The sequence below is a fragment of the Salvelinus sp. IW2-2015 genome, linkage group LG7, assembly GCF_002910315.2.
Source record: "Salvelinus sp. IW2-2015 linkage group LG7, ASM291031v2, whole genome shotgun sequence".
Classification (NCBI taxonomy): Eukaryota; Metazoa; Chordata; class Actinopteri; order Salmoniformes; family Salmonidae; genus Salvelinus; species Salvelinus sp. IW2-2015.
The window spans coordinates 18,462,376-18,478,538 of record NC_036847.1 but is presented as its reverse complement, the minus strand read 5'-3'; the positions used below and the strand labels follow the sequence as shown (position 1 = coordinate 18,478,538).

General features: G+C 43.4%; 1 protein-coding gene across 8 annotated transcripts in view; it reads left to right on the top strand.

Annotated features, from left to right (window-relative positions):
• Positions 1-72: 72 nt before the first annotated feature.
• The window catches only part of LOC111966544 (cyclin-dependent kinase 11B), a 29,928-nt gene continuing 13,837 nt past the window's right edge, over positions 73-16,163 (top strand). For 2 of the 8 annotated variants that reach the window (XM_023991279.2, XM_023991278.2), the window contains exons 1-6: positions 80-167; positions 797-844; positions 1,148-1,281; positions 1,893-2,032; positions 2,237-2,364; positions 9,302-9,452. In XM_023991279.2, coding sequence (XP_023847047.1) covers positions 1,171-1,281; positions 1,893-2,032; positions 2,237-2,364; positions 9,302-9,452 — 530 coding nt within the window. In that variant the 5' untranslated portion in view covers positions 80-167; positions 797-844; positions 1,148-1,170. Of the gene's footprint in view, positions 168-209; positions 471-796; positions 845-1,147; positions 1,282-1,892; positions 2,033-2,185; positions 2,365-9,301; positions 9,453-16,163 lie in introns of those variants that run through there. The other 6 variants (XM_023991277.2, XM_023991273.2, XM_023991274.2 and 3 more) reach the window with 5 other exon arrangements.

Here is a 16,163-nt window from a genome sequence, read left to right as displayed (position 1 = left end):
ATCCGTAGTTTTGCACCTAGAAACAGTTGCAACTCCTGCCCAGGTGATGGCAGTAAGGTGTCCTCTTATTTTCAATGCAGCGAAGAAGTATTAACCGGAAGTAATTTTATGACCCCAGAAGTCAACGAATCTTCCGGAGTTCCAAAATTGCGCGGAGCGTTTTTCAGGTTTGTTAAATCACTTAAGTTAAAATGCGAATCATTCGAAAGCTTTAAGCTATCACACTTCGGATATATTTAGAAGAGACGAAATTCAATAAAAATGTGCCCTTAAACTCAAAACGTATCACCGGAATGTTCATTTATTGCCTATGTGAGCGTCCGTGAGCTAGCTAGCAAGCAAACTTTAGCATGCTTATTGGCGAACGTTAGCATCTGACTAACATTAGCTAGTTAGAAGAAGCATGCACGGATGCGGCTAGCTGATAGCTAGTTAACTGTACACCTACCGATGTTTCATAACGAAAGACGGTTAGCATATTAATTTACGTCAAACCGGTAATTTTGCTAGATGTTTATTGTACGCTAACGGCAAACTATTTGACCTTACGTAACGTTTAGAGTTTGTGTATTTATGGTAACGGACTTAACGTTAGCTAAGTAAACATACTAGCTAGGCAGTAACATGTAATATATTCAGAGTTTATGGTTAGCTACTGTTAGACAGATTTCACGTATCGTGTGTTTGTAGATTTCTCGATTTGACTTGAACTTAACTTCTCTCGCCCCCTTGATATCACCTCGACTTTTTACTTCCATCATTTTTGGATTGGTGTTTTGTGTTTATTTTTTACCAGTGAAAGTGTGACGTTACTGCTATGGATAAGATACGAGGCGCTACTCAGGTAACAGCAATTATAGTCTACCAACTTGACCCTCTTCTCCCATACAACCCCTATACGATATAACCTTTTTTATCCTGTGCATTAACCGTTTGTACTATTATTACCCATCAAATTCATATTCGTACAACCCTCTTGCGAAATAGTGTGCATTTACACCTTGGCTCAAATCATGAAACGCATGCGTTGAACTGTAGAGGTATGACATTAAATCATTGTACATGAATACCACAGTTGCCATTAACATGACATATCTCACAATGCTCTTGCATTGAATCTCTGTGTTGGGGGTCTCTGTCTGTGTAGCAGGCGGTGGCGAGCGGGTGCTGATGGGGGACGAAAAGGACACCTGGAAAGTGAAAACACTCGACGAAATTCTCCAAGAGAAGAAACGCAGAAGGGAGCTGGAAGAGAGRACAGAGCCCAAAAGCCAGAAAAATGTAAACAGAAGAGAAATGCTGTTGTGCCCCAAACTGACCACTAGCCCCTATACACTAGTACAGTGTCCTTGAGTACCCCCCAACAGCACACATTTTTGATGTAGCCTATGACAAGCACACCTGATTCAACTCATTGAGGACTTGTTGATTAGTTGAATCAGGTGTGCTTGTCATAGGCTACAACAAAAATGTGTACTGTTGGGGGTACTCGAGGAAAACACTGCCCTAATACCAACTATACACTTGGGGAGATCTGAGAAGAGATTGGGATAAGGAATGTGGAAATGTCTCAACTTTGCCCCCTGATAAACTAGGTGAAAGGTTGGCCATATTGCTTACACATATCCGATCAGCTCTGATCTCCACCTGATTATAGGCTAAGGTGTTGATTTAGGACATAATTGTTTCTCTCCCCATCAGAGGATGCTGTTTCTCACTTTGACATTATTGTGTATCTAAATGTATTACACAGACTAGATCTGTCCTTGAACTATTGCCTCAAACTTTATCATTATCTTACCTTATGTGCAATCAATCATTGTTATGTTTACTGTACCACGTATCATTTTTTTTTAGAACATTATAATGTCCCTGTCCCATGTTTTGTCCAGTGCGTTCCGTGCCCTGGTCCACAGACGGATGATCGGGAAGCCAAACGAAACACTCCGGAGGAAGGAGAACTACGGGATAAAAAAATGGAAATAACAATCCGGAATTCCCCGTACATACGGGAAGACTCCACAGAGGACAGGTAAAGGGGATACGGAAAAAGAGCCGTGGGAATTGGGGTTACGTTCAGGAGGGCCAGATACTGGAGAAAACGTCTTTAAAAACTGAACTTATCCCTTTTGAATACATTTTCTCCCATTTTTGTCCTAACTGAACGCGACCCTGCTATGCACAGGGGCAGCCTGTTTGTTGAGTCGTTGGCACTAGACAGTCTTCCCAATTCCAGGGGAGAAGAGGATGAATCGCTGGCAATAAAGCCTCCCCAGCAAATGGCCAGGAAAGACAAATCTCACCACAGAAAGGAGGAGAAGAGAAAGGACAAGAGACGCCGTCGCAGTCACTCTGCTGAAGGAGGTACATTGCCATCCTGGGATGTGTATTGCTCATAGAGAATTATAGACAACTCTAGTGGCTAAAAGGTCTTTTTAGCATGGTCAGTGCCATTGAGGGCTTCCACCATGCTTCCGCCATTTTAAAGTAGTCAATTACGTGGCGATTCCTATGGGTTGTAGCCTCAATGGGGCTGGCCCCAGCAAAAAAAAAAATTGGACGACCAAAAGTTGTCTTTTCTAAGATTGGATTGGTCAAAATGTTTAACCGTGTATTTTTCCATACATAGACACCCTATGTATACACGGCATTCGGAACCTATTCAGACCCTTTCCCTTCCACATTTTGTCACGTTACAGACTTATTCTAAAATTGATTAAATACCCCATAATGACAAAGCAAAAACAGGTTTTTAGATATTTTTGCAAATGTGTTAAAGACAGAAATACCTTATTTACATAAGTATTCAGACCCTTTTCTATGAGACTCAACATTGATCTCAGGTGCATCCTGTTTCCATTGATCATCCTTGAGATGTTTCTACAACTTCATTGAAGTCCACATGTTGTAAATTCAATTGATTGGACAGGATTTGGAAAGGCGCACACCTGTCTATATAAGGTCCCCACAGTTGACAGTGCAGGTCAGAGCGAAAACCAAGCCATGAGGTCGAAGGAATTGTCTGTAGGGCTGCGAGACGACAAGATTGTGTCAAGGCACAGATCTAGGGAAGGGTACCAAAAAATGTCTGCAGCATTGAAGGTCCCCAAGAACACAGTGGCCTCCATCATTCTTAAATGGAAGAAGTTTGGAACCACCAATACTCTTCCTAGAGCTGGCCGCCCGGCCAAACTGAGCAATCGGGGGAGAAGGGCCTTGGTCAGGGAGGTGACCAAGAACCCAATGGTCACTCTGACAGAGCTCCAGAGTTCCTCTTTGGAAATAGAACCTTCCAAAAGGACAACCATCTCTGTAGCACTCTACCAATCAGGACTTTATGGTAGTGGCCAGACAGAACCCACAAAGCTCTTAAAGGACTCTTTGGCCTGAATGCGAAGGGTCACTTCTGGAGGAAACCTGACACCATGAAGCATGGTGGTGGCAGCATTATGCTGTGGGGATGTTTTTTCAGGGTCAGGGACTGGGAGAGTAGTCCGGATCGAGGGAAAGATGAACGAAGCAAAGTACAGAGATCCTTGACGAAAACCTGCTCCAGAGCGCTCAGGACCTCAGACTGGGGTGAAGGTTCACCTTCCAACAGAACCGCAACCCTAAGCACACAGCCAAGACAACGCAGCAGTGGCTCACGGGCAAGTCTCTGAATGTCCTTGAGTGGCCCAGCCAGAGCCCGGACTTAAACCAGATCGAACGTCTCTGGAGAGAACTGGACATAGCTGTGCAGCGCCGCTCCCCAGCCAACCTGACAGAGCTTGAGAGGATCTTCAGCGAAGAATAGGAGAAACTCCCAAAATACAGGTGTGTCAAGCTTGTAGCGTCATACCAAATAAGACTTGAGTCTGTAATCACTGTCAACAGTGCTTCAAAGTACTGAGTAAAGGGTCTGAATACTTATGTAATGTGATATTTCCATTTTATTAATTTAAATCTTTAATACATTTGCAAAAATGTCTAAATCTGTTTTTGCTTTGTCACAATGGGGTATTGTGTGTAGATTGAGGGGGGAAAACAATTTAATCAATTTTAGAATAAGGCTGTAACGTAACAAAATGTGGAAAAAGTAAAAGGGTCTGAATAATTTCCGCATGCACTGTAAGTGTAAAAGTAGCTCAAATAAAGCCAGCCAATAAAAACATTGTAGCCTGCAGGTAGAAAATATCCTGATGAAATTAAGTCTGCTATAAATCACATTGACTACACATGGCCTGTCTGCAACAAACTTGAAACATTGTATCAACTGAAGCTTGCACTAGCAAACTTGCAGCATTGTATGAAATATTCTGGGCCTTAAGTTTCGAGCACCAGTGAGCTTGGGACAGACACAGCTGTAGGCTATCTGCAAGGGATAAGACGTAATCATGTATTTTAAGTTTCCATTGGATCAGAGCATTACATGTTTCTCTTTCGTGTTGAATGGTTATCGAAAGGGAGAGAACTATTGGCATTCTCAATGGATTCTAAAAATATACTTTGTTTTACTTGCTGTTTGAGGTGAAGAAAACGTTATACTGACCCAAAATATAAACTTAACAGGCAACAATTTCAAAGATTTTACTGAGTTACAGTTCATATGAGGAAATTAGTCAATTGAAAAAAATGTATTAGGCCCTAATCTATGGATTTCACATGACTAGGAATACAGATATGAATCTGTTTGTCACAGATACTTTTGTGTATATATAGTGTATGTATTCAGCCCTTAAAATTAGTCGATTCGGCTATTTCACCGACCTGTTGCTGACRGGTGTATAAATCGAGCACACAGCCATGCAATCTCCAAATATGAACATTGACAGTATATTGACCTTACTGAAGAGCTCAGTGACTTTCAATGTGGCACTGTCATAGGATGCCACCTTTCCAACAAGTTCGTAAAATGTCTGCACTGCTACTGCTGCCCTGGTCAACTGTTAGTGCTGTTATTGTGAACTGGAAACGTCTAGGAGCATCAACGGCTCAGCCGCAAACTGTTAGGTCACAGAAGCTCACAAAACGGGACCGGCAAGTGCTGAAGCACGTAGCTAATAGAGCGGATGGTAAAGGTGGTTTACACACTCGCTGACTAATTCTCACAAGGCACCCGATCGAACATCTCTGGAGAGACCTGAAAATAGCTGTGCAGCACCGCTCCCCAGCCAACCTGACAGAGCTTGATAGGATCTGCGGCGAAGAATGGGTGCCAAGCTTTTAGCGTCATACTAAATAAGACTCGAGGCTGTAATCACTGTCAAAGGTGCTTCAACAAAGTACTGAGTAAAGTGTCTGACCTCCACCCCCTGTATTTCCGTCTTTTCTTCACGCGAATGATGGGGATTCGGGCCTGGTCTTGGGGAAGCACTATATACTTCACATCAGACTCATTAAAGAAAAAATCTTCGTCCATTTCGAGGTGAGTAGTCGCTGTTTTGATGTCCAGAAGCTCTTTTTGGTCATAAGAGACGGTAGCAGCAACATTATGTACAAAATAAGTTACAAACAAAATAGTTGTTGGTTAGGAGCCCGTAAAATAGCAGCCACCCCCTCCAAGGCAACGTTGTGGCAACAGTTTGAGGAAGGTTCTTTCCTGTTTCAGCATGACAATTCCCCTATGCACAAAGCGAGGTCGGTACAGAAATGGTTTGTCAATATTCGTGTGGAAGAACATGACTGGCCTGCACAGAGCCCTGACCTCAACACCATCAAACACCTTTGGCAATGAATTGGAACGCCGATTTCGAGACAGGCCTAATCGCCCAACAGTGCCCGACCTCACTAATGCTCTTGTGGCTGAATGGAAGCAAGTCCCTCGCAGCAATGTTAGAACATCTAGTGGAATCCTTCCTCGAAGAGTGTAGGCTGTTATAGCAGAGGGGGCGGGGGGCTCAACTCCATATTAATGCCCATAATTTTGGACTGAGATGTTCAGCGAGCAGGTGTCCTTTTACTTTTGGTCATGTAGTGTACCTTCAAAAGAAAATGTGGAGGCGTGGATCAGAATACCAGTCAGTATCTGGTGTGACCACCATTTGCCTCATGTAGCTCGACACATCTCCTTCGCATAGAGTTGATCAGGCTGTTGATTGTGGCCTGTGGAATATTGTCCCACTCCTCTTCAATGGCTGTGCAAAGTTGCTCAATATTGGCGGGGACTGGAACCTGCTATCGTACGTGTTGATCCAGAGCATCCCAGACATGCTCAATGGGTGACATGTGTGGTGAGTATGCAGGCCATGGAAGAACTGGGAAATGTTCTGCTTCCAGGAATTGTGTACAGATGAATGGCATGACAATGGGCCTCATGATCTCGTCACGGTATCTCTGTGAATTCAAAATCCCATCAATAAAATGCAATTGTTCATTGTCCATAGCTTATGCCTGCCCATACCAAAACCCCACTGACTACATGGGGCACTCTGTTCACAACGTTGACATCTGCAAACCACTCACCCGGTGGTTGTGAGGCCGGTTGGACGTACTGCCAAATTCTCTAAAACGACATCGGAGGCTGCTTATGGTAGAGAAATTAACATTAAATTCTCTGGCAACAGCTCTGGTGGACGTTCCTGCATTTAGCATACCGATTGCGCCCTCCCTCAAAACATGAGACATCTGTGGCATTATGTTGTGACAAAACTACACATTTTGGAGCGGCCTTTTATTGTCCCCAGCACAAGGTGCGTCTGTGTAAAGATAGTGCTGTTTAATCAGCTTCTTGATATGCCACACCTGTCGGGTGGATGTATTATCTTGGCAAAGAACTGCTCATGAACAGTTAGGGCACACCCCATTTAGTCAACTGTTCTCCAGGGTTGAGGGAGTAGGGAATGTTTTCCCAAAACAAATTAGGGATTTCGGTAACAACTTTTAGGTCAGAAATGGCTGTAATTATGTTGCAGCTTCAGCAACATGGACAGCACTATACACACGTGTTCTGTGGTGGTTGCTGCAGCAGGGAGGAGAGAGGGGTAACGGGTGCTAGTCACACAGTCACTCTGTCTTTTCTTTTTAACACAGCACAGCAAGTCTGAGGCAGGCGGCACAATCAAATAAATTGCGGTCATTTGTGTGTCTTAATTATTTCATCCAACAGTTAGCTTAAAGCATAAGACAAGCTCAGTGCAAATAGTTGATTTGATTAAAACATAGGATGTGTCTACAATGCATTCGGAAAGTATTCAGACCCCTTAAAGTTTTCCACAGTTTGTTACGTTACAGCCTTATTATAAAATGGATTAAATTGTTTTATCCTCTATCTCCACACAATACCCCATAATGACAAAGCAAAAACAGGTTTTTAGAAATGTATTAAAAATAAAAAACTGAATTATTACATTTACGTAAGTATTCAGACCCTTTACTCAGTACTTTGTTGAAGCACCTTAGGCAGCGATTACAGCCTCAGTAAGACGCTACAAGCTTGGCACACCTGTATTTGGGGAATTTCTCCCATTCTCTGCAGATCCTCTCAAGCAATATCAGGTTGGATGGGGAGTGTCACAGCACAGCTATTTTCAGGTCTCCAGAGATGTTTGATCAGGTTCAAGTCCGAGCTCTGGCTGGGCCTCTTGAGGACATTCAAAGACTTGTCTCGAAGCCACTCCTGCGTTTTCTTTGCTGTGTGCTTAAGGTCGTTGTCCTGCTGGAAGGTGAACATTCACCCCAGTCTGAGGTACTGAGCACTCTGGAGCAGGTTCTCATCAACGATCTCTCTGTACTTTGTACTAGCTTCTCGTGGTCTGTCCTTTAGGTGCCTTTTGGCAAAGTCCAAGCTGGCTGTCGTGCTTCATACTGAGGAGTGGCTTCCGTCTGGCTGCTCTACCGTAAAGGCCTGATTGRTGGAAGGCTGCGGAGATGGTTGTCCTTCTGGAAGGTTCTCCCATCTCCACAGAGGAACTCTGTCAGTGACCATCTGGTTCTTGGTCACCTCCCTGACCAATGCCCTTCTCCCCCAGGATGTACCTGACCTCAATTTTGTGTCTCATAAAAGGGTCTGAATACTTATTAAGGTATTTCTGTTTTGTTTTTTATATAAATTTGGCAAAAGAATTTACCTGTTTTTTTTTTGTCATTATGAGGTATTATGTGTAGATTGATGGAAATCATTTATTTAATACATTTTGGAATAAGGCTGTAAAGTAACAATGTGGAAAAAGTCAAGGGGTCTGAATACTTTCCGAATGCATTGTATATAGAAAAGTTTAAAAAGAACCGACGTCTCTTGGTCGACAATTTGTTTATTTTTTGTTTGGGCACAGCCCCGCTAACAGAGATGTAAACATTTGTGCAGAACATTTTCGAGAAATACGCTTTTTATGCATATAGAACATTACTGCGATCTTTTATTTTAGCTCATGAAACTGTTGTCAGTATGTCCAACCGGCCTCACAACTGCAGACCACGTGTATGGCATTGTGTGGGCAAGCGGTTTGCTGATGTCAATGTTGCTAACAAAGTCCCCCAAGTTGGTGGTATGCTTATGGTATGGGCAGGTATAAGCTACGGGCAACGAACACAATTGCGTTTTATCGATGGCAATTTGAATGCGCAAAAATAACGTGACAAGATCCTGAGGACCTTTTTTTTCTTCATGGTATCTGTGACCAACAGATGCATATCTGTTTTTCTAGTCATGTGAAATCCGTAGATTAGGGCCTAATGAATTTAAATTGACTGACTAAATTCCTCATATGAACTGTAACTCAGTAAAATCAATGAAATTGTTGCTTGTTGCGTTTATATTTTTGTTCAGTATAGATTAGAAATAAAGCAAATGAACAGTAAATGTAGGCTAATACTGGTGTATTAGCCTACATTTAGGTATATGTAATGGGGAATTGATAAGCACTAACAATCAAAGGGCAAACAATTTACACAATGAAACAATGAAAGTGCACGAAGTGGCGGAACAGAGCACATTCCGGAGAGAGACATGTCTTGTGCATCTTAGCCACACTCCCTTCTTGGATGGTTGCATCTCCGCAGCCTACTCAATGGGTTAGTACACAGAAGACCGGTGAGAATCAGACAGGTGTCTCATGGGGGGGAATCTATTTGTGACTGCTCGACAAAAAAATTCTTGGYCGACCAACAGCTTATCCACCAGTCCACTAAATGTGGTCAGCCCTGCTATGCTGTCACAGATGCTATAATGGCAAAGATATAAGGATGAGTCCTCCATCTTTCTCTATGGTATTGCTGTAGATATTTGAATAGGGACTGGTTTTTCTGTGGTTTTAAACTGTATGTATGCATGCATATGTAGCACCTAGTAGCACTGTTTTACATGTGTTTGTTTTTATCACAGTAGCAGCAGCAGGGAAACATGTGCGGCCCAAAGACAAAGACAGGGAGAGTGAGCGCAGGAAGCGGCAGTGGGAGGAGCAGGACAAGGCCCGGCGAGACTGGGAGAGGCAGAAACGCAGGGAGCAGGCCAGAGCCCAATCCCGCAGAGAGAGGTGACTACTGTGACCACATACAAACACGGTTGTATTACATGCTGACCAAACCGTCCATTTCATCCAAACTGCTTGAGCGAGTCAACTGGCATCTGCGTAGCCAGGCGCTTAAATTTAAATTGGTTGACGCGCTGCACGTCTTTCCAGTCCCAATTTCTCATTGGTTTTTACGAGCATATACCCACGTGGGTGATTCAAAGATGAATGAGGTCCACAGTCCACTAGTGGTGGTAATGCAACTTTGTTGGTTGCCAACCGCTGTATAAAATCCACAGAAGAGGAAGAAATATTTAAAAAATTTAAGTGGAGAAACACACAAAGATCCAGCTAAAGAAAGGACCAAGTAAAATAACAGACCAATGTTTATATATTTCCCAGGACAAAATAGCTAGCATAATGTCCATGAATGTTTCATTTGTGTTTTGACCTTATCCCAAATTAATATAGTTGGTTCGCAGTTGGTTTTGGTATTTTAACCTGCATGTCAATAAAGCGTCTGATGGGGATAGAAAAAAATCAACATGCACACATAGACGCATGCACGGAGAAGGTTTGGTCAGCATGTTAGCGTGGCTTGTATTAGCAGATATATACTACAGAACAAAGAAATATCAACATTTATAATCATCACTTGTGTTCAAAGGTATGAAGTTATTGAAATGTCTCTGTGGTCTCTCAAACTACACTTCTACCAGAATGTGACCCATGAGTGTGGCAGTTTTAACATTTTAAAGTGCATAAAACCCCCCCCAAAACATATTTTTATTCATGCTTTTTGACCCCACTGTCACTAACCACATTTCCATCTACAGTTTTTATGCGAGTAAAGTCATGCTAAACAAAAACTAAATTAGCAATTGTGATGGAAACATGGAGTGTCGGTACAATTTCCTAAATCTCAACAATTTGTTTGACACAGTGGGATCTTTTTGTGTCAGTAAAAATGTATTATGCAACAAATTGTAGTGTAAATTATTTATTGCGCAATTGTTGGTAGACAATTTACCTCGTCGTGGTTATTTTATCAAAATACAAACCTCTCTCACTCAGGGAAAGGTAGCGCAAGAGCTACATCACCAGGTTGTGAGATATGGCATATACAGTCGTGGCCAAAAGTTGAGAATGGCACAAATATAAATGTTTACCAAGTCTGCTGCCTCAGTTTGTATGATGGCAATTTGCATATACTCCAGAATGTTATGAAGAGTGATCAGATGAATTGCAATTAATTGCAAAGTCCCTCTTTGCCATGCAAATGAACTGAATCCCCAAAAAACATTTCCACTGCATTTCAGCCCTGCCACAAAGGACCAGCTGACATCATGTCAGTGATTCTCTCGTTAACACAGGTGTGAGTGTTGACGAGGACAAGGCTGGAGATCACTCTGTCATGCTGATTGAGTTCGATTAACAGACTGGAAGCTTCAAAAGGAGGGTGGTGCTTGGAATCATTGTTCTTCCTCTCAACCATGATTACCTGCAAGGAAACACGTGCCATCATCATTGCTTTGCATGAAAAGGGCTTCACAGGCAAGGATATTGCTGCCAGTAAGATTGCACCTAAATCAACCATTTATCGGATCATCAAGAACTACAAGGAGAGCGGTTCAATTGTTGTGAAGAAGGCTTCAGGGCGCCCAAGAAAGTCCAGCAAGCGCCAGGACCGTCTCCTAAAGTTGATTCAGCTGCGGRATCGGGGCACCACCAGTACAGAGCTTGCTCAGGAATGGCAGCAGGCAGGTGTGAGTGCATCTGCATGCACAGTGAGACAAAGACTTTTGGAGGATGGCCTGGTGTCAAGAAGGGCAGCAAAAAAGCCACTTCTCTCCAGGAAAAACATCAGGGACAGACTGATATTCTGCAAAAGTTACAGGGATTAGACTGCTGAGGACTGGGGTAAAGTCATTTTCTCTGATRAATCCCCTTTCCGATTGTTTGGGGCACACGGAAAAAAGCTTGTCCGGAGAAGACAAGGTGAGCGCTACCATCAGTCCTGTGTCATGCCAACAGTAAAGTATCCTGAGACCATTCATGTGTGGGGTTGCTTCTCAGCCAAGGGAGTGGGCTCACTCACAATTTTGCCTAACATCACAGCCATGAATAAAGAATGGTACCAACACATCCTCTGAGAGCAACTTCTCCCAACCTTCCAGGAACAGTTTTGTGATGAACAATGCCTTTTCCACCATGATGGAGCACCTTGCCATAAGGCAAAAGTGAAAACTAAGTGGCTCGGGGAACAAAACATGGATATTTTGGGTCCATGTCCAGGAAACTCCCCAGACCTTAATCCCATTGAGAACTTGTGGTCAATCCTCAAGAGGCAGATGGACAAATAAACAACCCACAAATTCTGGCAAACTCCAAGCATTGATTATGCAAGAATGGGCTGCCTTCAGTCAGGATGTGGCCCAGAAGTTAATTGACAGCATGCCAGGGCGGTTTGCAGAGGTCTTGAAAAAGAAGGGTCAACACTGCAAATATTGACTCTTTGCATCAACTTCATGTAATTGTCAATAAAAGCTTTTGAGACTTATGAAATGCTTGTAATTATASTTCAGTATTCCATAGTAACATCTGACAAAAATATCTGAAGACACTGAAGCAGCAAACTTTGTGAAAATTAATGTTTGTGTCATTCTCAACTTTTGGCCACGACTGTACAGTACCCGTCAAAAGTTTGGACAGACCTACTCATTCAAGGGTTTTTCTTTATTTTTACTTTTTTCTACGTTGTAGAATAATAGTGAAAACATCAAAACAAAATATATTTTAGATTCTTCAAAGTATCCACCCTTAACCTTGATGACAGCTTTGCACACTCTTGTCATTCTCTCAACCAGCTTCACCTGGAATGCTTTTCCAACAGTTTTGAAGGAGTTACCACATATGCTGAGCATTTGTTGGCTGCTTTTCCTTTACTCTGTGGTCCAACTCATCCCAAACCATCTCAATTGGGTTAAGGTCGGGTGATTGTGGAGGCCAGGTCATCTGATGCAGCACTCCATCACTCTCTTTCTTGGTCAAATAACCCTTACACAGTCTAGAGGTGTGTTTGGCCGTTGTCCTGTTGAAAAACTAAGCGCAAACCAGATGAGTTGGCGTATCGCAGCAGAATGCTGTGGTAGCCATGCTGGTTAAGTGTGCCTTGAATTCTAAATAAATCTGTGTCACCAGAAAAGCACCATCACACCACCTCCATGCTTCACGGTGGTAACCACATATGCGGAGATCATCCGGTCACTTACTCTGCGTCTCACAAAGACACGGCGGTTGGAACCAGAAATCTCAAATTTGGACTCATCAGAGCAAAGGACAGATTTCCACCATTCTAATATCCATTGCTCATGTTTCTTGGCCCAAGCAAGTCTCTTGTTATTGGTGTCCTTTATCGGGCTCTGATTTGGAATCCCATAGGGCTGCGCACAATTGGCCCAGCTTTCGTTAGTGTTTGGCCGGGTTAGGCCGTCATTGTAAATAAGAATTTGTTAACTGACTTGCCTAGTTAAATTAAATAAATATTAGTGGTTTCTTTGCAGCGATTTGAGTGTGCCATGTGTTCCTTCCTGCAACATCCTCTAGAGGGCAGAACGTAAAAATAATTATACTTAATACCAAAACAATACCATAGCACACACAAAAAGAACAGCAGGAGAGGACTGATTTCCCTCTGTTCTTTCCAGGTTTTTTCTCAATCACACTTTCTAATATCAAAACAACAAAATAAACATTTTGCTTTTCTCACTCCACAATAGTTCTTAAACCACATCAGGGGAAACATTTGGAGGTCTGGGTAAAATTGGAGAAATGTAGGTTTGTTAGTGTAGTTAGCCTTTAATTCAGTTGCGCACCTATCCAGACAGTTGTTTGGCTAACTGTTTCTGTAGCAAACTTGTGATGGAGTTTTCAAAACAAATGGCCACTGCATTGATGCAAATAATCATGATTCTGCTGGGTAGGCATAGGCTACTTTGTAGTTAACTTTTTAATTACCTTTCCATCTACCCAAAAATGATTAGCATCGCTAACGGCTACACAAAGTGCACAGATTTTCCAGTGTTTTCCACTGTTTTGAATGGAAAAACCAATTTGAAGCCAACATTCACTTTTGTCTTGTTCATAATAACCGCACATGGCTTTACCGCAACAGACAAGCACAACACCTTTCAATTGAAAAGACGGGAAACAAACAAAAGCGCTTACAACTCTTTAAAAACTGGTCAGAAATGAAATCATGGCATTAATATATTGGAGCAGTAGAACTTCTAAATCAGCTGCCAACTTCAATTACTTCAAGGACCAACGACTAAAGGGACAATCTGGTCTGAGTATTTCGTATTATTCTGTACCTATTAGTGGTTATGCTTCACGGAGTCGTGGCTGAAAGACGACATTATCAACATACATCTGGCTTGTTATACGCTGTATCGGCAGGATAGAACAGCAGGTCTGGTAAGACAAGGGGTGGCGGACTATGTATTTTTGTAAATAACAGCTGGTGCAAAATATCTAAGGAAGTCTCAAGCTTTTGCTCGTCTGAGGTAGAGTATCTCATGTGTAGACTACACTATCTACCTAGAGAGTTTTCATCTGTATTTGTCGTTGCTGTCTACATATCACCACAGACTGATGCTGGCACTAAGACTGCACTGAAAGTGCTGAATTCCGACATAAGAAAACAGGAAAACACTCACCCAGAGGCAGCGCTCCTAGTAGCCGGGGACTTTAATGCAGGGAAACTTACATTCGTCTTACCAAATTTCTATCAGCATGTTAAATGTACAACAGAGGGGAAAAACTCCGGACCACGTTTTACTCCACACAGAGACGCATACAAAGCTCTCCCTCACTCTCCATTTGGGAAATCTGACCCAAATTCTATCCTCCTTATTCCTGCTTACAAGCAAAAATTAAAGCAGGAAGCAGCAGTGTCTCGATCAAGTGGTCAGATGAAGCAGATGTTCAACTGCAGGACTGTTTTGCTTGCACAGACTGGAATATGTTCCGGGATTCCTCCGATGGCATTGAGTAGTACACCACATCAGTCATTGACTTCATCAATAAGTGCATYGATGATGTCGTCCCAACAGTGACCGTACGTACATACCTCAACCAGAAGCCATGGATTACAGGCAACATCTGCACTGAGCTAAAGGATAGAGCTGCCGCTTTCAAGGAGCGGGACTTTAACCTTGAAGCTAATAAGAAATCCCGCAATGCCCTCCGACGAACCATCAAACAGGCAAAGCATCAATACAGGACTAAGATTGAATCATACTACACCAGCTCTGATGCTCGTTGGATGTGGCAGGGCTTGCAAACCATTAGACTCCAAAGGGAAGCACAGCCGAGAGCTGCCCAGTGACACGAGCCTACCAGACGAGCTAAACTACTTCTATGCTCGCGTCGAAGCAAATAAAACTGAAACATGCATGAGAGCACCAGCTGTTCCAGAAGACAGTGTGATCACGCTCTCCGCAGCCGATGTAAGACCTTCAAACAGGTCAACATTCACAATGCCTCAGGGCCAGACGGATTACCTGGACGTGTACACTCCGCAGTCCACACTTCCTTTTCCCACCTGGACGAAAGGAACACCTATGTGAGAATGCAATTCATTGACTACAGCTCAGCGTTCAACACCATATTGCCCTCAAAGCTCATCACTAAGCTAAGGACACTGTGACTTAAAACCTCCCTCTGCAACTGGATCCTGGACTTCCTGACGGGACGCCCCCAGGTGGTAAGGGTAGGTAACAACACATCTGCCACGCTGATCCTCAACACAGGGGCCCCTCGGGTGCGTGCTCAGTCCCCTCCTGTACTCCCTGTTCACTCATGACTGCACGGCCAGGCACGACTCCAACACCATCATTAAATTTGCCGGTGACACAACAGCCTGGACAACGATGAGACAGCCTATAGGGAGGAGGTCAGAGACCTGGCCGTGTGGTGCCAGGACAACAACCTCTCCCTCAACGTGATCAAGACAAAGGAGATGATTCTAGACTACAGGAAAAAGATGACCGAGAACATGACATTCTAATCGACGGGGCTGTAGTGGAGCAGGTTGAGAGCTTCAAGTTCCTTGGTGTCCAAATCACCAACAAACTAACATGGTCCAAGCACACCCAGACAGTTGTCAAGAGGGCACGACAAAACCTATTCCCCCTCAGGAGACTGAAAAAATTTGGCATGGGTCCTGAGATCCTCAAAAGGTTTTACAGCTGCACCATCGAGAGCATTCTGACTGGTTGCATCACTGCCTGGTAGGGCAACTGCTCGGCTTTCGACTGCAAGGCACTACAGAGGGTAGAGAGTACGGCCCAATAGATCACTGGGGCCAAGGTTCCTACCGTCCAGGACCTCTATACCAGGTGGTGTCAGAGGAATTCTCTAAAAACTGTCAAACTCCAGCCACCCTGGTCATAGACTGTTCTCTCTGCTACCACACGGCAAGCGATAGCGGAGCGCCAAGTCTAGGTCCAGAGGCTTCTAAACAGCTTCTACCCCCAAGCCATAAGACTCCTGAACATCTAATCAAATGGCCACCCAGACTGTTTGCTTTGCACCCCTCCCCCTTTACACCGCTGCTACTCTGTTATCTATGCATAGTCACTTTAATAACTCTACATGTACATATTACCTCAACTAACCGGTGCCCCCGCACATTGACTCGCTATTATTTTACTGCTGCTCTTTAATAACTTG